At 40.5% G+C, this 23,094-nt stretch overlaps 1 protein-coding gene across 3 annotated transcripts; it reads left to right on the top strand.

The window, feature by feature from the left end:
• The first annotated feature begins 63 nt into the window (after nt 1-63).
• LOC101173413 (NLR family CARD domain-containing protein 3) lies at nt 64-20,223 on the top strand. 3 transcript variants are annotated; one of them, XM_011487239.4, is made up of 9 exons: nt 64-152; nt 2,374-2,452; nt 5,456-5,560; nt 6,592-6,782; nt 8,367-10,140; nt 15,906-16,079; nt 16,908-17,081; nt 17,159-17,205; nt 17,317-20,223. In XM_011487239.4, the coding sequence occupies exons 2-9, from the start codon at nt 2,379-2,381 to the stop codon at nt 17,847-17,849; spliced, it is 3,072 nt and encodes a 1,023-aa protein (XP_011485541.2). In that variant the 5' UTR covers nt 64-152; nt 2,374-2,378; the 3' UTR covers nt 17,850-20,223. The 3 variants fall into 3 exon arrangements, 2 of the variants coding, with proteins under 2 accessions (XP_011485541.2, XP_011485542.2); XM_011487240.4 differs by having other exon boundaries at nt 80-152; nt 2,377-2,452; XR_013650849.1 differs by lacking the exons at nt 17,159-17,205; nt 17,317-20,223 and adding an exon at nt 16,328-16,427 and having other exon boundaries at nt 16,908-17,038.
• Nucleotides 20,224-23,094: the final 2,871 nt, after the last annotated feature.

Here is a 23,094-nt window from a genome sequence, read left to right as displayed (position 1 = left end):
TCGACATGATTGATCCCCCGCCCCCCCCTCATGTTGCAGACTTTCCCATTTAACGTGCTTCACAGAAACTCCTCCCTCACTCCTAAAGGCACACATTTCATTAAGTCTCACATTTGTGGGACTATAAGAAACAAAACGGCAGCAGATTTACAGTAAGATTATTTTTGTATATATTTATATAGTTTCCTTGTTTTTATTAACTTCAGTGAAATCCTCTTTGTCTAAAATGAAACTAGAAAGATCTTCATCTCCACGTGTGTCTGAGCTTGTTTCATTTCAGACAATTAAACATCATAAAGCTTTTAGTGTTTGACATTTTATACTTTTACAGCTTTATGAGTGAATTTATTTATGATTTATGAATAGACGTAGGACTTTTCTATTCTCTTCTTTTTTTTGTTTTCTGTTTAAAAAAGCAAGTTAGTAAAAAACTCATTTTCTACTAGAAATGAGGGAAAAATGGTAGAAATTCCATCTTTTTTAGAACATTTCCTGTTGAAACATGTTTGTCTTCCTGCATCTGCAGAGAATCCAGCAGACAAAGAACTTCATGTTCAGACAATACAGCTTTCTAGAAATTTGATCTGCTGCCTGGAATGAAGCCAAACATCACTTTTCTTAACGTGAACAGACTTTCATAGATTCTGTTCTGCTTTTCTACACATCATTAAAACAAACATCCTTTTTATAAAAAACGAGCTGCAGGTCCAGGCTCCTATGGACTCTTTCAAAACATTCACAGATTTGTTTTTGCTCTGTGAAATATTTAGCATAAAAGGTAAGAACAGACTTTTAGCTTCTGGTTCTGGACATGCAGGTTTGCTGAGAAAAAAGAGAATCAGTTAGAATCTTGACTTGATTCAGGAAATGAAATAAAGAAATGAAATGTGGAAGTTCAGCCACAGCGGAATTGAGAGTTAGAGGTTGCTGTTTTTTTAATTTTGAATTAAAGGACCTATATCAGCAAAATCAACTTCTCTGAGCGTTTAAGTGTTTTATAATCTTAATTCCTCACAAAAAACAATCCCAAAGTGATACAGTGATCCCTTGCTATAACGCGGTTTGCTTTTCACGGTTTCGCTACTTCACAGATTTGCATGGTGCATCGTGTTCTGCATTCTGATTGGCTAAAAAGTCACTCTGCTTCTTCTCTACCTGCACGTCATTAACGTTGCAGTTTAATATGTACACGTACGTAAAACAGCTTGCCAAATTTTCATTACTACGTGCAAATTCTCTTGATGGTGGCATGTCGGTGTATAAGGATCTTTTTGCAAAGCAGAAGAGCGACAGCAACTGCCAATCACTTTGTTCTTCTCCCGAACAAACACAGCTGCACCGCGGGCTTCAAAAGAAGAAAACACTGCAGAGCGGAGTCAGGATGCAGCGGCTCAGTCTGAAGAGCAGTGAAATACACCTGAGTCACTGTTTGTCCCACTGTACTTTGTATTTTTTTCGTAATCATTTTAAATTTTCTCCCGTTTAATCCAATACTCGGGTCGCGGTGGGAGGGGCTAATCTCCGCGATTTGAAGCCTTCTGTTCACATTCATTAAAATTATTTGACAGTACAGTACAGAGTTATTTGTTGAAAAAAATGTTTCTAAAGTACTTTTATTTGTGAAACAAATGCTTGAGCCTGTAAATTGGTTTGTTCTTTCTTTTCAATGTATAATAGAGTATTTAATTGTATAATACTAGTTTAAAAAAATAGAGGTTTCTACTTCACGGATTTTGTCTATCACGGGGTCTTTTTGGAACGTAACCCCCGCGAAAAACAAGGGTTTACTGTATTTTGATGCATTCATCCATTTCTGAGTATTCCTCTAAAAACCTGGGCTGTGAGTACCAGCCCCTCCCAATCCATGAAAACGAGTGGGTTCCTCACTTTGTAATGTCACAAAGTGAGGAACCGCCCCTTCCAGTAAGAGTCTGCGCTGCCAGCTCCGCCCCCAGGCTAACACACACACCCACTTTCTCTGTGGAACTAGCGGTGATCAGCTATACGCTTTCCTTTTATTTGCACAATATGAACTTCCATCTTTGCAAAAGTGGTTGTTTTCGTGGGCGAAACACAGTCCCACTGACGAGGCCGGATTTTAGGATGACATCATCAAATGGGCAGAACCCACAAAGAGTGAAAGGCGGAGCCTCAGAGATCGAGTCGTCTTAGTTCTGGATGTGAAAACGAGCTGTTAAAATATAACAATATTTCATAAAAAAAGTGTTCTTTAGTGTGCCAAAGGTCAAATTTGATTATATTTATGATCTAGTTTATTCGGAAAAGCTGAAGGAAAGCAGGATATCGACCTGTTAAACAATGTTTTGGCTTTGAAAAAACACATAATTTGTATCTCATTCTTCCTGTTTGTAGCAGAAATGTCTGATGGGAAAAAGAGGAGAAGATCTTTGAGGACAAACCCGCAGCATGACGGCTCTGAAGCCTCCAACAGGTGAGATCTACCTGAACAGAAGTGACCTGCAGCCATCAGGAAGCAGATCTGAAGCTGCAGGAACATCAAAGCGTCTCTCATGTCAGTGTTGGATGTTTTAGTTTGAAATGCGGGAAAATGAAGCACAAAGCTGCAGTATTTCTCCTTTGAAATCGCTGTCAATCATTTGAATTTATGAGCTGTGAGGCCCCAGCAGGCCGGATCCCCGTCCCATAGCGGTTCTCTGTCTGGCAGACAGGTCGCCGGCCTAGAGACCGGGATCCAGCTCCATCCACCTTGTGACAGACCGTCGAGGGTGTACCTGCCTTTGCCCAACAGTAGCCGGGACGGGTACTGTTGGGTGAATCAGATGGAAACCAACTTGCGCTGCTGAAATCCAGCTTCTGCCAGACATTTACCAAATTGTGCCGTGTCCGTCGCTCAAATCGCACCGCTGTATCTCAGGTTGCGCCTGAACCATCATCTTAACATTGTTACTGGCCGCCTCTGCTGCGGATTGCTTTCGGTGTGAACGCAGTTTAACCATAACCTGTAATCCTAAAGTGGGCCCTTCCTCTCAGTCCATGCTGCCAAAAAGAAGTTCAGTTCTGGTTGCATGTATTTAGAAAATGACGTGCGAATAGTCACTTTCTTTCTCTGTGGCGTTTCATGGCTTCTATAGTGAAAGGGCCTAAAGACAACTGAGCAGCGTATTCCGGAACTGAGTGAGGAACCTTACAACCGCGCAATTCTGACTGAGGGACCCCGCATTTTAATCTTAACAATCCTAACTGAGCGGTGATCCAGCATAGTCACTTCCCTCTGTGCGCTCAACTGGATTTGCACAGTCTAAAGGGGGGTGTGTTTGTCACTTTTGTGAAACCGTCCTCGTGCTGTTCTCTTCTAGGTCCTCTTTACCGAAGTCACACAACAACACATAAGGGCTGCTCTGTGCATTTTGGAGAAAATTTAAGACTTCTATGTTCGCCTTATGGTGGTTCAAAAGTAACAATAAATTAAAATGGATTGAAAATTAAATAATCAAAATCAGCCATTACTTTTGAGTTGTTGATTAATAGAATTATTTAAATAAAAAAACTAATGAAACAGGGCTGGACAAAAATGATGGTACCTCCATTAAAGACTGAGAACTAATTGTCCAGGGGGTCATGATGAACTCAGGTATGTCCTTTAATTGACATCACAGCTGTTTTCAAACCAAGAATCAGTCAGTCTGCCTATTTAAAGGGAGACAAATAGTCACGTTGCTGTTTGGTGAAAAGGTGTGAACCACACTGAACATGGACAACAGAAAGCGAAGGAGAGAATTGTCCCAGGACATTAGAAACAAAATTATAGATAGACACCATAAAGGTAAAGGCAATAAAACCATCTCTAAGCAGCTTGAAGTTCCTGTGACGACAGTGGCACATATTATTCAGAAGTTTAAGACCCACGGGACAGTAGCCAACCTCCCTGGATGAAGAGGAAGAGGAAAATTGATGACAAACTGAGGAGACGGATAGTTGGAACTGTATCCAAAGAGCCCAGAACAACCTCCAAAGACATTAAAGGGGAACTCCTAGATCAAGGTACATCAGTGTCAGATCGCACCATTCGTGGTTGTTTGAGCCAGAGTGGACTTCATGGGAGACGACCAAGGAGGACACCACTGTTGAAAGGAAATAATAAAAAAGCCAGACTGGAATTTGCAAAAATGCATGTTGACAAGCCACAAAGCTTCTGGGAAAATGATGAGACCAAACTGGAGCTGTTTGGTAAGGCACAGCTCTATGTTGGTAGACTCAAAAATGAAGCATCCAACCAAAACACTGTCCCTACTGTGAAACATGGAGGAGGCTCAGTTCTGTCTTGGGGCTGCTTTGCTGCATCTGCCACAGGGTGTCTTGAAGTTGTGAAGGTAAAATTAAATCTCCAGATTATCAAGGCATTCTGGGTAGAAATGTGCTGCCTAGTGTCAGAAAGCTTGGTCTCAGTCGCAGGTCATGGGTCTTCCAACAGGACAACCATCCAAAACACACAGCCAAAAACCCTCAAGAATGGCTGAGAGAAAAGCCTTGGACTATTCTGAAGTGGCCTTCTATGAGCCCAGATCTGAATCCCATTGAACATCTATGGAAGGAGCTGAAACATTTGGATAAGAAAGCCTCAAACCTGAGACAACTGGAGCAGTTTGCTTATGAGGAGTGGGCCAAAATACCTGTGGACAGGTGCAGAAGGCTCATTGACAAATACAGAAACCGTTTCATTGCAGTGATTGCCTCAAAAGGTTGGGCAACAAAATATTAAGTTATGGGTACCATCATTTTTGTCCAGCCCTATTTCATTAGTGTGTTTTTTAAAATAATATTAAAAGTATCAACAACTCAAAAGTAATGGCTGATTTGGATTATTTAATTTTCAATAAATTTTTATTTATTGTTACTGTTGAACGTTTCAAGTCATTTCAGTGAGCATTGTGGACTTTCTTTAACTGAGGGGTACCAACAATTTTGTCCACCGCTGTATGTAATGTTATGTAAATATGTAATTCTGGATTGCAGATGTAAAATAGCCCTTTGGCTAACTCTGGCATATTGACAGAAATGTTCATAAATATGTGCTGTCCCTATATTAAATTAAAAAAACAAAAAAACTTTTAAGAATAGGCTCAGTTGGTGTCAGTTGTTGCCCTGCCTTCTGTCAAAGTTGTGTAATTCCGTCTTGCACAAGTGAAGATCTATGTTAGATCTGCTCAGCTCAGCACAAATAGCCACGCCCATGTAGAGGAGATTTTGCAAACAGTAGCCTCAGATAAACATGAAATATGGCTTTTTGAGACATTTAGGTTGTTGGATTTGGTTAAAAAAAACCTTTATGTTCAAGATACATCATAATATTGCCACTGGGAGCATTTTTTTTAAATAAAAATGTCACAGGGGGACTTAAAAGAACATTTGTGTCTCACATTTAAATGTTATTTCTTTATTTAATATTAATATGTGGATGATTCTGGTTTTTTAGTATTGGTGGGATTGATGTTCAATCCACGGATAACAGCTGGGTGTCTCTTAAGAGCGACAGGTCCAAGTTTAATCCACCAAACTTTAGTGATGATGGAATAGAAAGGTAAGTGTAAAATGAAAACACAGATGTTCCATTCTCATGTTTGACCAATGTGTCTTTTTATTTCCTTGAGCTTCTGTTTTTTTCTGTAATTTTACATTTCTTAAATTCAAGCACTTTGATGAAAACGTTCCTGAAATTTCACACACATGAAACCACCAGGGAACATAATCCAGTGCTTTTTTCCTTTTTTTCATAGTAGATTTTTAGAAGTTTATTGCAGGGAAACAGATGGAGACAGTTTTAAAGGAGGAACAGTGGTGATGTTGGTTAAAGGATGCTGAGGTTAGAGCTGTCTGATGTAATGGGAAGAACAACTTTCAAAATAGTTTCATTTCCCTGTTTTTAAAATGAAAAGCCTTCTTTTCCTTTCTCTATTGTAAAGTTTTTGAGTTATTTTTTTCAAAAAGAGACCAAAGACAAGACAGAGAATGACTACTTACTGGAGCTGCACGATATGAAGAAAACTTGCCATGTGTAATACTTGTGATCAATAATGTGATGACAATATGACTAGTGATACATAAACAAATAGCCAAACTAAAAACAACTAGTACATCATTTATTTTTCACTGCAACATTCAACATGACTTTAATGATACTGTGACTTTTCTGAATAGCAAACAAGTAAGAATTTGTATGTTGGGGAAACACTCCTAAGAACATTATCTACCTTTGTGGTAGTACTGACCAAAAATAACATGGACAACAATTAAGAACAATGTAGGTAGTGAGTGTTGGGCTTTTTTTTATTTTTTAATATATTTTAATTTTTTCTTTATTTTTATATATAATTTCTATATATTTTTAATTTTTAATTTTGAACATAGTGATTTGTCTGTTTACACATGTGTGTTAACATTTAAGGTAATCCTTTGTTGCAGTTTATGACGTCTTTTGCAATACTTGTATCGTAAAGGCTGATATCTCAATGATGATCGACTTTTTCATTTATTTTGTGGACTGACTTCTTACTGACTAATTTAGTTTGAAACAAAAACACAAATAACATTGATATTTTGTTCTTTCTGCAGCCAAGAGAGTGAGAAGCTGCTCAGCTGTTCCGTTTGTACTCAGGAGCTGAAGGACTCTGTTCAGTTTCTATGCGGACATCAGTCATGTAAACAATGTCTGAGTTCAAGTTTGAAACACTCAGACTCTCCAGGAGAAAGTCACTGTCCAGAGTGTGCAGAGAAATTACTGAAATCTACAGAGGAAGATGCAGGTAAAGTCATTTAACTGTTTTTTACTGCTGTTACTAAAAACATTTCTGTTGTTAAAAAAGAAAAATACACTCACCGGCCACTTTATGAGGTACAGTTTACTAGTACCGGGTTGGAACTGCCAGGTTCAGAACTGCCTTAATCCTTGGTAGTATTGATTCAAGAAGGTTCTGGAAAAATTCCACAGAGAGTTTGGTCCATGTTGAAATGACAGAATCACACAGTTGCTGCAGATTTGTCAGCTAAACATCCATGATGCCGATCTTCTGTTCCACCACATCCCAAAGATTCTCTACTGGGTTGAGTTCTGAGACTGTGGAGGCTGTTTAAGTCCAGTCAACTCATTGTCATGTTCAAGAAACCAGTCTGAGAAGATTCCAGCTTTATGACATGGGGCTTTATCCTTCTGTAAGTAGTCATCAGATGATGGGTACACTGTGGTCAGAAAGGGATGGATACGGTCAGCAACACTAAGGTAGGCTGTGGAACAGTGGAACCATGATCACTTGGTACTAACGGACTCAAAGTCAAGGGGTCACCACATAATCAGCTTTCTCTGGTTCACATATTTGGTTCGGCAGAGATTTTTCTTTTCCGTCAGATGCCCTTCCTGAAAGAATCCTGTATTTTATCCAGGCTTGGGACCGGCACATTGAGACCCTGGCTTGGGCCCTCTTGTGGCTACATTTTTAGGCAGTAGTGTGAAGGATGTTGCCGAAGGACCCACACTGGACTGCTCATTGGGCCCCCCGGAGAATCGCACTCTGATTTCTCATTTTCCCCTCCTGCACATAGACAGCTAAGCTATTCAGCTGCTTAACTAAAGGGCCCAAAGTGTGCCAAGAAAATATCCCCCACACCATTATACAACCACCACCTGCCTGAGCCGTTGATACGAGGCAGGATGGATCTATGCTTTAATGTTGTTGACGCCAAATTCTGACCCTACAATCTGAATGTCACAGCAGAAATGAAGACTCATCAGACCAGACAACGTTTTCCAATTTTCTATTGTCCAGGGTTGGTAAATGGGTTGAACGTATTTTTGGGTTGTAACCAGTGGTTATTCAAGTTCCTGTTCCTTTCTTTTAGCATAAACTAGTCTGGCTATTCTCCTTCAACATCAACAAGGCGTTTCAGCCCACAGAACTGCCACTCACTGGTAAACCCTAGAGATGGTTGTTGGTGAAAATCCCAATAGATCAGCAGTTTCTGAAATACTCAGAGCAGCATCTGGCACCAACAACCATGTTCAATTCACTTCAATCACCTTTCTTCTCCATTCTGCTGGCTGCTCAATTTAAACTGCAACAGATCATCTTGACCACTTCTACTTGTTAAGCATTTAGATGCTGCCATGTGATTGGCTGATTAAAAACTTACTTTAAGGAGCAGTTGGACAGGTGTTCTTAATAAAGTGGCTGGTGAATGTATGTAACAAGGTAAAAGCAAATAAAACAGCAGATGTCAGTGACAGTTCATTAAGCTATATTTTATTTATCAAGATTTCTCGTATCTATTTTTACATGTAAGTCTACAGAACCTAAAAACAATCAAAGATAGAAAATATACAATTTTACTTTCAGGAAACATCTTGGAATCAAAGAAGATCCTAAAAGAAGCAATGAAAAATGAGTTTACAGAGACATCTGAGGGCAATGGTGACCATCCCAGTTACTTGATGAGCATCTTTACAGAGCTCCACATCATCAGTGGAGAAAGTGAGGAACCATATATTGAGCATGAGTACAGACCCCTGAAAAGCAAACGCAGAAAACGATCCAGGTCTGGTTGTAGTGTTGATCTGAAGGACATCTTCAAACTCTTTCCTGATCAGAAACCCAACAGGACCGTCCTGATGAAGGGAGTCTCAGGCATTGGAAAGTCTTTTGCTGTCCGCAAGTTCATTCTAGATTGGGCTGAAGAACGGGAAAACCAAGATTTTGATTTTGTTTTCAGTTTTGCATTTCGTATGTTGAACTTGTTCAGAGGCAAAAAGAGCTTTCTGGAATTCTTGAGTGAGTTTCACCCGGCGCTGCCAAACCTCCAACACTTGGTGGGTTTTGACAAAACCCGGATCCTGGTGATCCTCGATGGCTTTGATGAAAGCAGACTCCAGCTAGATTTCCACAAGTCCAACAAAATAACATCCATCAGTGAAAGAACATCTGTGGAAAATCTGCTCGTAAACCTCATCAAGGGTAACATTCTTCCAAATGCAAACATCTGGATAACTTCTCGTCCTGCAGCAGCCAATCAAATCCCAGCAAAGTACGTGAACATGGTGACAGAGATAAGAGGGTTCAACGATGCGCAGAAAGCCGAATACTTCAGGAAGAGACTGAGTCCAGACTTAAGTCTCGCTGAAAGAGTCATCTCACACATTCAGTCCTCACAAACTCTAGACATGATGTGCCAGATCCCCATCTTCTGCTGGATTTCTGTCATCTTGTTTAAAGACGTTTTTAGAGGAGGTGGAGATACAGAAACCCCCAAAACTCTGACTGAGATGATGGCCCACTTCCTGTTTGTCCAGACAAAACGCCAAAGCAGAAAGTTTGAGAAGAGTGAGACAAGCAAAGAAAAACTTCTTAGAAGTCACAGAGATTTCCTCCTGAAACTTGGAAAACTCGCATTTGTTCAGCTGCAGAAGAACAACCTCATCTTCTACGAGGACGACTTGAAAGAATGTGGGATTGACGTAGAAGAAGCATCTGTCTACTCTGGATTTTGTAACACAGTTCTCCGAAAAGAAGAAGTCTTCTTCCAGAAAAAGGTCTTCTTCTTTGTCCATCTTACCATCCAGGAATTCTTTGCAGCTCTTTACATCTATGAATGTCTTGCTACCAACGACATTGGAGATCTCGTCAGTTTTCTTGATCTGAAAGAAGAAAATTCTTTACTTGACCTCCTTAAAAAGACAGTGGACAAAGTGTTGGAGAAGAAGAATGGTCATCTGGACTTTTTCCTGAGATTCCTCCTCGGCCTGATGGTGGAATCCAACAAGAGAGTCCTCAACGGTTTGCTGACCCCATTGGATCCAAAGGAAGATACAGACAAGAAAATCTTGACGTACCTCAAATCCATTCGAAGGAAGACCCTGTCTCCAGACAGTTGTATCAACATTTTCCAGACCATGGTGGAGATGAGAGACCACAAAGTCAAAGATGAGATTCAGGAGTATCTGAGACGGTCAGATCGTTCAGAAACAGAACTGACTCCTCTTCACTGCTCTGCTCTGGCCTTCATGTTGCTGGTCTCCAAGGATGAATTAGATGAACTGAATCTGAAGAGTTACAAAACGTCACAGGAAGGCAGAAGGAGGCTGATACCAGCTGTGAGGAGCAGCAAGAAGGCTGTGTAAGTTCATATCTCTGATACTAGACCTTGTCATGCCTCTGACACTTTACCATTAAGCTGTGTTTGTCTCTCCTGTTTGTCTATTAAAATTATCGAGTGTGTTCTGGGTTTCAAGCTATCACAAATGTTCTCAATGCTCAGGTCTGTCAACCTGCCCATCAACTTTTCTGCTGCCAGTGTACCTTTACTTTCATTGGAGGTAATCCCATCTGGAGGTCTATGCTTGTGGTCATCAATCGTTCAGTCATCACACAGCAGATGAGGCACAACAACTTTGTATGTCTACAGTTTTACGTTTTCTTAGTGCCTTATCAGTCATTGCTGTAAAAGGAATTGTTTGTCCATCGCTTCTAACTGTTCTTACCAGAACCTCTCCCTTCCCCTTATAGTTTCTCGAGGCTGTCTGCGAATGGATGATAACATTTGTTCATTATTTCATTTAGAAAGGATTTGGTATGTGGTAAATGATAAAGGCTGTCGTCCTTACTAATCCAAAAACGTATGCGAACATTAAAGACACTTAAAAAACTCAATCGTCAAAAATCAAATATAATCATCCAATCAGTGATGTCCCATAATTCCTACCTTTTCCAGGGTTTTTGTGTTTTATGTCTTAACATCTCCTTTTGATTTCTGGAAATTACTTTTGTTCTCCAAAACTTCAAATTTCTATTTTGTTTCCTTTTTTTGGAATAGAATTTTGATTTCTGGAATTTTGTGTTTATTTCTAAAATGTTATCTCGTTTTTTTAATATTTGTTTTGATTTTTGAATTGTCATTATGATCTTTAATATATTTTTGGTTTCAGTGATTTGTTGGTGATATTTAGACTTCAGGGGGTATTCCAGAAGGCCCGTTTAAACTAGCCTGACTTCAACCCTGAACTCTGGCTGACGTCCCCCTGAACTTGCTTACTCTGGGTATGTCGGTTCCAAAAGACCGGATATGAGTTAGCGTAATTATGCTCCACTTGGTAAACCTGAGTTAATGCACGAGCACGTCAGGTACATAAAGACATTCTGAATGGATCGCCGATTTCAGGAGTAGCCATGGAAACGCGTGGGGGAAAAGAGAGAGCACCATACTTCAGTGAGACGGAGTCTGAGATTGTAATGAAGGCATATGAAGATTATACTTCCATCAAAAAAGTAACACGGCTGCATCATCAGCAAAAGACAGAGTTTCTGCTTGGAGAAAAGAACAGACAAAATAAACGCACGGGTTTCTATCTCATTTCTATTTTCATTGTGACGCATATATATATATATATAAAAAAAAACCGTCCCTCTCACCCTCCGCGGGTGGTTTCTCCTCCAAGCTCGGGTCCTCTACCAGAGGCCTGGGAGCTTGAGGGTCCTGCGCAGTATCTTAGCTGTTCCTAGCACTGCGCTTTTCTGGACTGAGAGGTCTGAGGTCTTTCCAGGTATCTGTTGTAGCCACTCCTCCAGCTTGGGGGTTACTGCCCCGAGTGCTCCAATTACCACAGGCACCACTGTCACCTTCACTTTCCAGGCTTTCTCCAGTTCTTTTCCGAGTCACTGGTATTTTCTCCAGTTTCTCATGTTCCTTCTTCCTGATGTTCCCATCGCTTGGCACTGCCATATCCACCACAACGGCTTTCCTCTGTTCTTTATCCACCACTACAATGTCTGGTTGGTTCGCCATTACCATCCTATCAGTCTGGATCTGGAAGTCCCACAGGATCTTTGCCCTCTCATTCTCTACCACCTTCGGAGGTGTTTCCCATTTTGACCTTGGGGTTTCCAGTTCATATTCTGCACACATGTTCCTGTATATTATTCCAGCCACTTGATTGTGGCGCTCCATGTATGCTTTCCCTGCCAGCATCTTACACCCTGCAGTTATGTGCTGGATTGTTTCAGGCGCTTCTTTGCACAGCCTACACCTTGGGTCTTGTCTGGTGTGGTAGATCTGAGCCTCTATTGCTCTGGTGCTCAGGGCTTGTTCCTGGGCTGCCAGGATGAGCGCTTCGGTGCTGTCCTGTAGGCCAGCCCTTTCTAGCCATTGGTAGGACTTCTTGATATCAGCCACTTCAGTTATGGTCCGGTGGTACATCCCATGCAGGGGTTTGTCCTCCCATGAGGATCTGTCCTCCAGCACTGTATCCTCTGCTCTCCATTGCCTGAGACATTCACTGAGCACACTGTCAGTTGGGGCCTTGAGCTTGATGTACTCATGGATCTTGGATGTTTCATCCTGGATAGTGGCTTCTACGCTCAGTAGTCCTCGGCCTCCTTCCTTGCGGCTAGCATACAGTCTCAGGGTGATGGATTTGGGATGGAACCCTCCATGCATGGTGAGGAGCTTTCGTGTTTTAACATCCGTGGTCTGTATCTCTTCCTTTGGCCATCTTATTATTCCTGCAGGGTATCTGATAACTGGCAGTGCGTAGCTGTTAATTGCCCGGGTCTTATTTTTGCCATTGAGCTGGCTTCTCAGGACTTGCCTCACTCGTTGGAGGTATTTAGCTGTTGCAGCTTTCCTTGTTGCCTGCTCCAGGTTGCCATTTGCCTGTGGAATTCCAAGGTACTTGTAACTGTCCTCGATGTCTGCTATTGTTCCTTCTGGGAGTGAGACCCCTCCTGTGTGGACTACCTTGCCTCTCTTTGTCACCATCCGGCTGCATTTCTCGAGCCCGAATGACATCCCAATGTCAGTGCTGTAGATCCTGGTGGTGTGGATCAGGGAGTCAATGTCACGCTCGCTCTTAGCATATAGCTTGATGTCATCCATGTAGAGGAGGTGACTTATGTTGGCCCCATTTCTGAGTCTGTATCCATAGCCAGTCTTGGTGATTATTTGACTGAGGGGGTTCAGACCTATGCAGAACAGCAGTGGGGACAGAGCATCACCTTGGTATATCCCACATTTGATGGACACTTGTGCAAGTGGCTTCCCATTGGCTTCAAGTGTGGTTTTCAACAGCTTCATTGAGTTTCCTATGAAGGCTCTTAGAGTCCTGTTGATGTTGTACAGCTCCAAGCATTCAGTGATCCATGTGTGTGGCATTGAGTCATAGGCCTTCTTGTAATCAATCCAGGCTGTGCACAGGTTGGTGTGTCGTGGCTTGCAGTCTTGAGCGACTGTTCTGTCGACCAGGAGTTGGTGTTTGGCTCCTCTGGAGTCTCTACCAATGCCCTTCTGTGTGTTACTCATGAATTGATCCATGTGCCTATTTATCTTGGTTGCAATGATGCCTGACATGAGCTTCCATGTTGCGGACAGACAGGTTATTGGCCGGTAGTTGGATGGGACTGCACCCTTTGAGGGATCGTTCGCCCTTCCGTTATCCATTCGGGGTGAGTCCCATCTCTTAGCAGCTGGTTCATTTGTGCCGCCAGGCGCTCGTGGAGTGCGGTAAGCTTCTTTAGCCAGTAGGCATGTATCATGTCAGGGCCCGGTGCTGTCCAGTTCCTCATACCTGAGACTCTTTCTTGGATGTCTGCCACTGTGATGGTTACTGTATTCTGTTCAGGGAGGTTGCTATGTTCTTTTCTCAGAGAGACCAGCCACTGGGCATTGCTGTTATGTGCTGTCTGTTTCTCCCATATATTTTTCCAGTACTGTTCAGTTTCTAGCCTTGGTGGGTCTGCTCGGCTGTTTTGAACCTGCCACTGAGCGTACACTTTTACAGGTTGAGTTGCGAAGAGCCTGTTTATTCGTCTGGCTTCATTGTCTCTTGTGTACCTCTTTAGGCGGCTGCTCAAGGCTAGGAGCCTTTGTTTGGCAGTTTCCAGTGCTTCAGGTATGGGCATCTGGCTGTATCTCTTAGGTACTTGCTTTCTCATTGTACCTCTGTCAGCTTACTCACATCCTTCCGAGTTGCCTTGATTTTGGCCTCTAACCGTTGCTTCCATGGTGGGTACTGTTTTCTTCCATGGTTGCTCTTGTAGCCAAGCATCTCAAGGATCACTGCTGCTGAAGTGTAAACCAGTTCATTGGTTTCTGTGATGGTTGTGGTAGGAATTGCCCTCAATGCTTCATTCACAGTTTTCAGTAAACTTTCAGGTACGTCACTTAACCGTTGTAGTTGGTGTCGGGGTTGCCTAGTGTTCATTGTAGACATGATCTTGTCTTTCAGGTCAGCGTAATTGTGGTTGTTGGGGCTGTGTACCCAATCTCAGGGTGGGAGTGTGTCATAACCTCCTCTCTGACCTGTTGTTCTGGCTCTCCCGTGGCATTGTATTGTATTGCTTCAATCTCAAGTTGTAATAGGAGTTGCCGTTTGTGGATGTTAGAGCACTGAGCTACCAGTTGTTTGGCAGTTAGCCTTGATTGTGGGTTTCGAAGCATCCATTCATTCCACATTCTCTGCATGTAACCCCTCTGGGTGGGATTACTTGAGTAGTAGCATTCTAACAGAACCTTGTTCTCACATCTAGTCCATTTCCGTCTTGTTCCAGTAGCCCACTTTCCATCAGGGTGCTCTGGTTCCTCAGCACCTGACGCAGACCTTGTTTGGCCGGGCGACGTCTGTGCCGGCATGACATGTGGTTCATTGTCTCTCATGTTGTGAGGTAGGCATTAACGTTAGGGGTCTTGCCCAAGTACCCTCACTGGGTGATGTAATTGCCCATCTTTGTTATGGTAATTGCCCCATTTCCATTGTTATGGTAATTGCCCCATTTCCATTACCATTAGTTGTTCGTTCCGCCCTGGGAATCGAACCCGGGTTTCCTGCATGACAGTCCTCACCTTACCAACCGAGCTGAGTTAAATTTATTCAACCTAATTTCTTACGTCTATCCAAATCAATAATTCTTTTTACAACTCAAATTGACATGTATATTTAACTAAATGTCATATTACTTCAATTCAATTAAATGCTTTCCCATCTTTATTTATTGTACTTCTTGAATTCTCATATGTCTAAGTTTGAGCCAGCAGATATACTCATTGTTATAACATTAAAATGAATGATTCAATGTGGATTTGTAATATGAATAGTGTATTTACCTGGCTCTGACTTTAACTTAAGTTCTTATAGCATAAAGGAGCACTAGTGGTGCCATAAAGTCTCATCATCCTCTCCCTCCCTCTCACTCATGGTGCAGAAACATTTAAATATAACAGTACAAATAACTAGACAAAACACAGTAAAACAGCTAAACAACTAAACACATCTGGTCAAAAACCCACACTTAAACCCAAATCCGTCCAGGGAATGGTATCCCACAATCCCTTGCGGTGCCGACCTAACAGCAGCACCAAAGTTACACCTACTTAATTAAATTAATTTGAATGAACGTAAAATAACTTTCTGAAAACTATGTGTTATTTTTAGGATGACTTAACAAAAAATAATTCATTTATCTTAACAGAAGAAAATAATTAAGTTAGATCAAAGTAAAAAAAAGTTTATTTTTCCAACATCCACATGTGGTCTTATCACCCTCTCACGGTGGAAAAAGTATTATCTGAGCTTCTTCATCCACTAAATCATCTTCAAATGGACACGCCATGCTGCTTCACCTCTCTGAAAACAAACTAACCTTCAACTAAACCTGCTCCAGACCAGGTTATGTTCAGAGCATGAGTTGCTATGGCAATTGACATACCCTAAAACATACCTCCATTTCTGGAACTGAAAGCTGAGATTATCAACTTCCTTAGCCTCAAACTTACTGTGGGAGCTAGCATAACCTGCTATCTGGAATACCCCCCGGGGCCGCTAGTAGAACATCATGGTTTGTTGACAAACTGGTAAACAATTGATTACTGAGCAATTCTCCTGATGCTTCTAGGCTTGCTGAATGCAAAGTGACTACAGACTGGATTGAGCATCTGACCTTTGATCTGAAGTTCTCCAGCTCAGCTGTGAGAGATCTGGACCTGAGCAACAACGATCTGACAGATTCGGGAGTGAAGCTGTTGTGTGACGGACTGGAGAATCCCAACTGCAGATTGGAGATACTGAGGTACTGACCCAAAGTATAAACAGATGAGTAAAGGCATTCTGGACATACTACAGCCAGATCAGTAAGTGGAAGCGAAGAGCTATGAAGAGTTACTGAAGCTGGCAAATGATAAAACCTAATTCCAAAATAAATGCAGAACTAATCAAAGTCCGTTGTAATGTATTGACTATGCTTGACATTTAAAATGCATTAAGTGCAAAATTCCTGGACTTAGGCCCCTCTTGCATGGGTTTTGCTTTATCCCATAGATGGCAGCACTAGTTATCCAATATGGCAGCGCCCCTGTTTAATTCAAGAAGGGCCCAAGTCCAGAGACTTTAGTTTGCCAGTCCTCTGAAATGATAAAAGGTAGGTGCTTCATATTACAGCATTTGTAAGCTATGAACTGGTGCTAAATCTGGGTAAAGTATTCATCATTTGGTGTAGCCTCCCTTTAAGCTATGCCATTAAACAAACCTCTAGGACAAAAACAAACCTCTTGGACTTGGGCCCCTGTTGAACTAACTGATTCAATTCTAAAAGCAGAATTTCTGCGGTAGAGATGTTTTCCTACAAAATTTTGTGGGATCTCAATATGATTTTCTTGGTATGGATTACATCGGGATCTGTTGTCTTAGGAAGACTGGAGATTCATGTGCTTAGTACAAATGTCTATTTCTCAACAAACTACTGGGGATAATTGTTAGTATTGGTTCCAGTTCCTGTTCGCTGCTGTTTTTTAATCACTAAGTTGGGTAGAACAATGAATGCATCATTTTTCAAACTATCAAATTACAGTACACTGCCTTGACATCAAGTTAGACGTTGAGACTGTTTTTTTTTAATTAGGTTGTCTGGTTGTCTCGTCACTGAGACGGGCTGTCAGTATCTGGTTGCGGCTCTGAAGTTGAACCCGTCCCATCTGACGGAGCTGGACCTGAGCTACAACCATCCAGGAGAGTTTGGAACAAAGCAGCTGTGTGAACTAAAAGATGATCCAGACTTCAAACTAAGCAAATTAAAGTAATTTAACAACAAGACAACTAAATAAAAGCATCAAATACATTTCAAGACCTAAAATGTTTGTACTCTTTCTGCAGTCTTGACCATGGTGGAACTCACAGGATGAAACCTGGATTTAAAAAATGTAAGTTGTTCCAGAGAAATGTGTGGAACCAAAGATCAGCATCATCAGGACGACTGAGGGACCTAACTCATATCTACTGATAAGACAAGCTAAATGAGTTTCTCTCTCCAGATTCCTGCAAACTGACCTTGGACCCCAAGACGACACCCAAGACTCTGCACCTCTCTGAAGAAAACAGACGAGTGACTTGGGACAGGAATGACAAAAGGTCATCTCCTCGTCATAACGGAGGACCTGATTACCAACAAGTGTTGTGTGGGCAGGAGCTGACGGGGCGCTGTTACTGGGAGGTGGAGGCTGCTGGGTCTTTTAGCATTGGGGTGATAAGGAGGGACGCCAGTGTGAGACAGGAAACTGAAGTCAGGATGGGGACCAATAAAACATCGTATTGTTTGGTCAGTGCAGACGATGGTTTCTATACTTTACATGACAACAACAGAGTAGATCTGCCTGCCAGACAGACCAGTCATGTTGGGATCTATGTAGATCAGACAGCTGGCTCTCTGTCTTTTTACAGAGTTTCCTCTGACAATCTCATTCATCTCCATACCTACCAAATATCCCCCAGTGAGCCTCTCTGTGCTGCTGTTGGGCTTAAACTTCAGGCCTCCGTTCTCTTCTTAAATGAAGAACTTCTTAAATGAATTTGATCAATAACAGATTGGACAGAGAATCATGAAATATTGTGCGCTCTCTTAGTGGGCTGAAACTTTTGGTGACAAATTGTGAAGATAAGTCTGAAGGGAATGTCTGTGATGGTTTGAAGTGCAGGTTTACCAGGAGTGTACGTTTGTTAATTCATGTAGCGGATCTTTCTTTAATCATTTCTAAAAAGGTTGAGGGGTTTACTTTTTAGAGTTTTCTTCTAAGGTGTCCTTGATTCTTTGAATTTAGCAAATTGCTTTCAGTTCTTCATGGCTAATGACTTCTGGTACCATTTGTGCAGTTTAGTTTTAGATGTGTTTATGCCAGTTCATTTTTATTGAACTATTTTCTCCTTAGGCTTGGTGTAGACTTTAGTTGCTTGTGGTCTTTCTCTGACTTTTAAACTTAAGTCTGTTTTTATCTTCAAAGCTCATAATAACAATGCAACCATGGTGCTCAAAGCTGATCAATAACGGGTAAAATAGGCAGCTGTTTCAGATTTTTAATTGCATTTCAGTGTTTTTTAATAGTCGGTACATTTTTTACTTAAAATCTGAAATCCTTTAGGCAAGTTTACAAGATTGGCCAAAAGAATTAATGGTGCTACGTTTTTGTTCTGTAAAAAACATTTTTCCCATTTGCTGGTGTAGTTTAAGTTTGTCCGTTGTCCAGATGGAGTTATCTGAAAGAACAGTACATTTGTTCTACAGTTGAAAGTTTTCGTTCCTTGTATGCAGCTGAGTCGGTCCGTTCAAATGTTCAGTTTTGAGACTTACTCGTTTTTTCATCCAAACTGAATTGGTGGAATAATCTTTAGAAGAGGTACTACGACCCCGGTTTGACACTTTGTCATCGTCTCTCTTCCAGTGAGGGCAGCTTTAAAGTTTTCCAAAAAATGTTTTTAACGTTTAAACAACTGAGTTGATGCAGCTGTAGAAAATTGGTCTTGAGAGAGATTTATTACTATTTGTGAGACAGTGTTTTTACATTTTGTATTATTGTTACTTGTGACCTACTGAAAAAGTCGACAATTTGGACTATTGGCTAAAGAGAAAACAAGCAAACGTCCGATTCACTGTTACATTAAGGTGTACCTGTTGCTGTCGTTGACATGAAATAGTGATGCATGATGGGTATTTTTAAGGCAAAGTGTGAACATTACTAAAGACGTTTATCTATATTGTTGTTTAATTTTGAACATGAAGAGAAATAATAATGTATTGCAGGAAGCAGAGCATCTTCAGCACTGGACATTATATTCTGTAAACTGTTAACATCCCGTCACTGTTGTACTGGGACAGCACTGCTCAGGTCATTTTAAGTATTTATCTCAAAACACGATCGAGATACTTCTCTAAATTTCTCTTTGCCCTGATAATACTTCTATTTTTCCAGAGTCGTAACGAACTTTTAGGCCGATGTGCGTTACCACGCTAGTGTCCGCCTGTTAGCATGTGTGCTGCTATGCTTTACAGAGACTTTCTTCATGGAGATTCTCCTCTGCAGACTCATTCAGCTCCTTTAAAGCAAGCAGATGAGTGGAGATGTTATTACAGAGCTCAAAGAAACAAAAAAACGACATTGGATATTTACGGTGCTATCGTGCTCCTCAAGCAGGTTTTTCTATCAGTGTTTTTTTTTTAATAAATCTTCCGCTGTTTTCTCAAAATATCATGACATCCTACTTGAGAAAATGGAAGTGTATGGGATCAGAGGACTCGTGCTAACTTGGGTCAAAAGTTATTAAATGAGAAAAGAACAATTTGTCAAGATTGAAGTATGTACATCAGAAACTGAGGGATGAGTTGTGGTGACCCACAAGGATCAATTCTGGGCCCGCTGCTATTCAACATTTACTTAAATGATATATTCAATGTTTCAAAACTTTTAAAACTCATTATTTGCAGGGAACACACCAATAAACACAGAGTTAAACAAAATAAAATAATGGATGGATTACGACAAATTATCTTTGAACCTAGATAAAACCAAAGTGATGTTTTTTGGTAACCACAACGCTGAAACCGAGCTCTCAATTGAAATAAATATATTTATGCGTTTCATCATGTCTGTATTAAGTTTGATAAATCTGTAGGATTTTTTTATTGGCTCTATTTAATGCTGAAACAAAAATAAATTAAATCAAATGGTCATCAAAACAAAGACTAAACATCCCTAGAGAGATAAAATCTTGTAATAACAGTTTATTTTTTAGACATTGTCCATCTTAATTATTGTTCTGTATCTTTTTAGTGGTTTGATTTTGATGTGTTTTGGTAATTTCATGGTTATTTTTTATACTTTTTTTAAAGAGATTTGGAATGAAGATTTTTCTGTTTCTCTGTTTTGTTATTAAACCAAAAAACTCATGAAGTCACTTTGTTTGTGTCTGCTTACTACCTGGTTTTTCTTTAGTAGATACAAGTCAAGAAAAAGGGAACTTTTTTAAGTTTAGAATTGATGCCTTAGTTTCTCATAAAGACACAAAAACAATAATCATTTCGTTGTTGCAGGTGGAGTGCCACCTTTGTGCACCTGCTGCTCACCTGCAGAGGGCTCATGAAGGTGGCTTCCCTCTGGCCGGGTTAGAATCAGTGTCCACCCGCAGCTTTCAGGCTGAGGGCAGCTTTCAGGGTGAGGGCAGCTTTCGGGGTGAGCACAGTGGCCGTTTTTAGCTGAGGCCAGCCTCTAAAGCTGCTCAGCGCGGGGGGTTTTCACGCTGAATGCAGCCTCAGACCCAGAGACATTGCAGCTGATCATCCAGCTCCTGTTTAAAGCTGGAGGCCCAGGTGTCGCCGTTTTGTGCGCCCTGTTGAGGTGCCATTGTGTTTTTCACAGTGTATTGTGTGCCAACATTTGGGCGTTGGGCCACTGCTACTGCTGAGGCTTTGAGGGGCGGAGCTTTGCTCCCACCTGTGATCAGCTGATCGCTGCCCATCAACGATCTCGACTGACAAAAAACAGCTGGATTGGGAAGAATCTGGTGGAGCCTCTCCTCTCGTCTTCCCTGACTCACCCACCGGAGTTTCCCCCCTTCAAGATGATTTTTTATGGATTTTTAGCAAATACACAATGTAGCAGACATTTCTATTTATCAAAAATGTGCCTTTTTTTAAATGTATAAAATAATTTTGATGTCTTTTTTTCACAAATGAAACTTTAGGAGTTTAATGTTTTGCAGTTTTTAGCTGATTGCATCAAATTGAATCAATAAGAAGAAAAAATAAACATGGAAAAAATAAACTAAATAAAAGACAAAATAAATTATCAAAAAATATTTTAATAAATTATAAATGATATCGATTTTTCAAATCTTTGATGTTAACAAAACACCAAAATCCAAGAACCAAAAGTGGTTTTGATTAAAAGTCTGTTTGTTTGCTGTTTTTGTCTCATTGTTCGTGATGTTCTAACCTTTGGTTCTATTATTCCATCTGTTTTGTGATGTCATCACCTCTTTATTGTCCTCCATCACAAAGACATCAAGGCCTCAGTGTTTGGTCTGACAGGAGAAGGCGGAGCTGACCGCCTCCCAGCTGTCCATCTACCCCACTGATGGGGTGGGTGGGGGGTGAGTCAACCACAGACCCAGAAAGAGAAGGGGGGTGAGATCTGTGACAGACAGGAAGTCAGGTTATTTCCAGAGCTGCTTCTGTTTTGTCTGTCTGCTTTGAGAGTCAAACAGAAAACTCATGAGTCAGATCAGTTTGAAACTGAGCTTTGGTGGATAACTGTTCTAGAAATGGTTTTGATGATGTTCTGGTTATTAATCAACCACATTCACATTCATTTAGTGAAGATGATACAGAACCAGAGGCAAAAAAAACCCAGAATAAACTAGAAAAAAGTCACAAAGGGGGAAAAAATAAGCTACCAAAAAAAAAGAAAGATTTTTTAGTTTTTCTCATTTTCTTTGCCAAATTCACAAAGCAGGTTTCAGTTTCCTGCACTTCTTAGTTTGAACACCAGATGGTGCTACTTTACCAACCAAATTAATCAGTTTCTGCAAAAAATAGTGAAAATACAGAAAATCAAGGAAAAGAAGTAAAGTAATTGAACATTTTAAACATAGTATAGGTGCATCTTCTCTGTAATTAAACTCTTTTAACCCTTTAGGTCTCCAGATTTGGTTTGATTTGTCTTTTTTACTTCACAGTCTTAGGGCCCCATGTTAAGCAGAACAATCTAGTGTGGTGATAGAACCCAAAATGTGAGCATGTCCATGCATGTGGACGTCCGGCCTGACGAGGTTCAACTGCAGCAAAGTGAAGAATGTGATCATTTACAGGATGAGCTGAACATGAAGAGACTACAGAGGAGCTGAAACTCACGGCTTTCAGTCTTATCTGCAGAGCAGCTGTCAGCATTTTCTCTCCACATGGATTTGACTCAGCATCGTCCTTCCTCTTCCTCACCCTTTGTTTCTGTTTTAATAAAATATACTCATGTCCGAGACGTTTACAAATGACAGAACTTTGGTATAGTTTTACATAAAACTGTCTGCTCTCTCTGGACTTTCTATTAATGTAACTAATAAAGTCTGTTAAAGCTTTAACTAGAAGATTATTGTTATTTTAATATTTTTACTTTTTATTAACAATTTATTCATTTATCTATAGAAACTCATGGTGACATCAGTGTAATTAGATGTCAGAAATGTGTTGTGGTCCACTTGGTCTGTATTTAATTCCATATACTTTACTTTTTAAGAGAATGTGGCTTTATGTTCTTATTGGTTAACTAATGAATCTAATAATGATTCCTCTTTAGAAAAATTAAACTCATATTAAAACTGACTTCTGAACTTTTTGTTAAATTTAAATTTAGAAACTTTTTTGTAGGATTTTTTATTTTGATGGTAAATAACACGATGACGCAAAACATAACTATTATTGGGATGTCTTAAGTAGATACTTAAACTCAACATGTTTGCTACAACATTAAAGTACATTCCAGTACAGTTTATTTAATTTTTTTTAATAAAAAGCATCCACAAATAAAAATAATAAAATTAAGAAATGTTTACATTAACATATAAATAATTTCATAATAATAATATAGTAAAAACACATTAATATTATTAAAGTCAATAGTGTATTATTATTATGTATTTGGAGCGCGTGCTTCCCGCCATTGTTGGTTTTTCTGACAGAAAAGTGGATTTTCAGACAAAAGGCTGCGAGGCGAGAGACGGTGGAGAGAGGTAGACAAAGAGTGGGGAGAGAGAGTGGGAGGGCGCGCCGC

Source organism: Oryzias latipes, chromosome 18, assembly GCF_053564925.1.
Source record: "Oryzias latipes strain Hd-rR chromosome 18, Olatipes_Hd-rR_3.1".
Taxonomy (NCBI): domain Eukaryota; kingdom Metazoa; phylum Chordata; class Actinopteri; order Beloniformes; family Adrianichthyidae; genus Oryzias; species Oryzias latipes.
The sequence above is the reverse complement of the archived record's forward strand: the minus strand, read 5'-3'. Positions and strand labels throughout refer to the sequence as shown.

Excerpts from the sequence above, each read along its gene's own strand:
- LOC101173413 (XM_011487239.4), top strand. The coding sequence starts at position 2,379 with ATGTCTGATGGGAAAAAGAGGAGAAGATCTTTGAGGACAAACCCGCAG. Across the intron at positions 5,561-6,591 it reads AGTGATGATGGAATAGAAAG|CCAAGAGAGTGAGAAGCTGC; the intron begins GTAAGTGTAAAA and ends TTCTTTCTGCAG. Across the intron at positions 17,082-17,158 it reads TTCAAACTAAGCAAATTAAA|TCTTGACCATGGTGGAACTC; the intron begins GTAATTTAACAA and ends CTCTTTCTGCAG.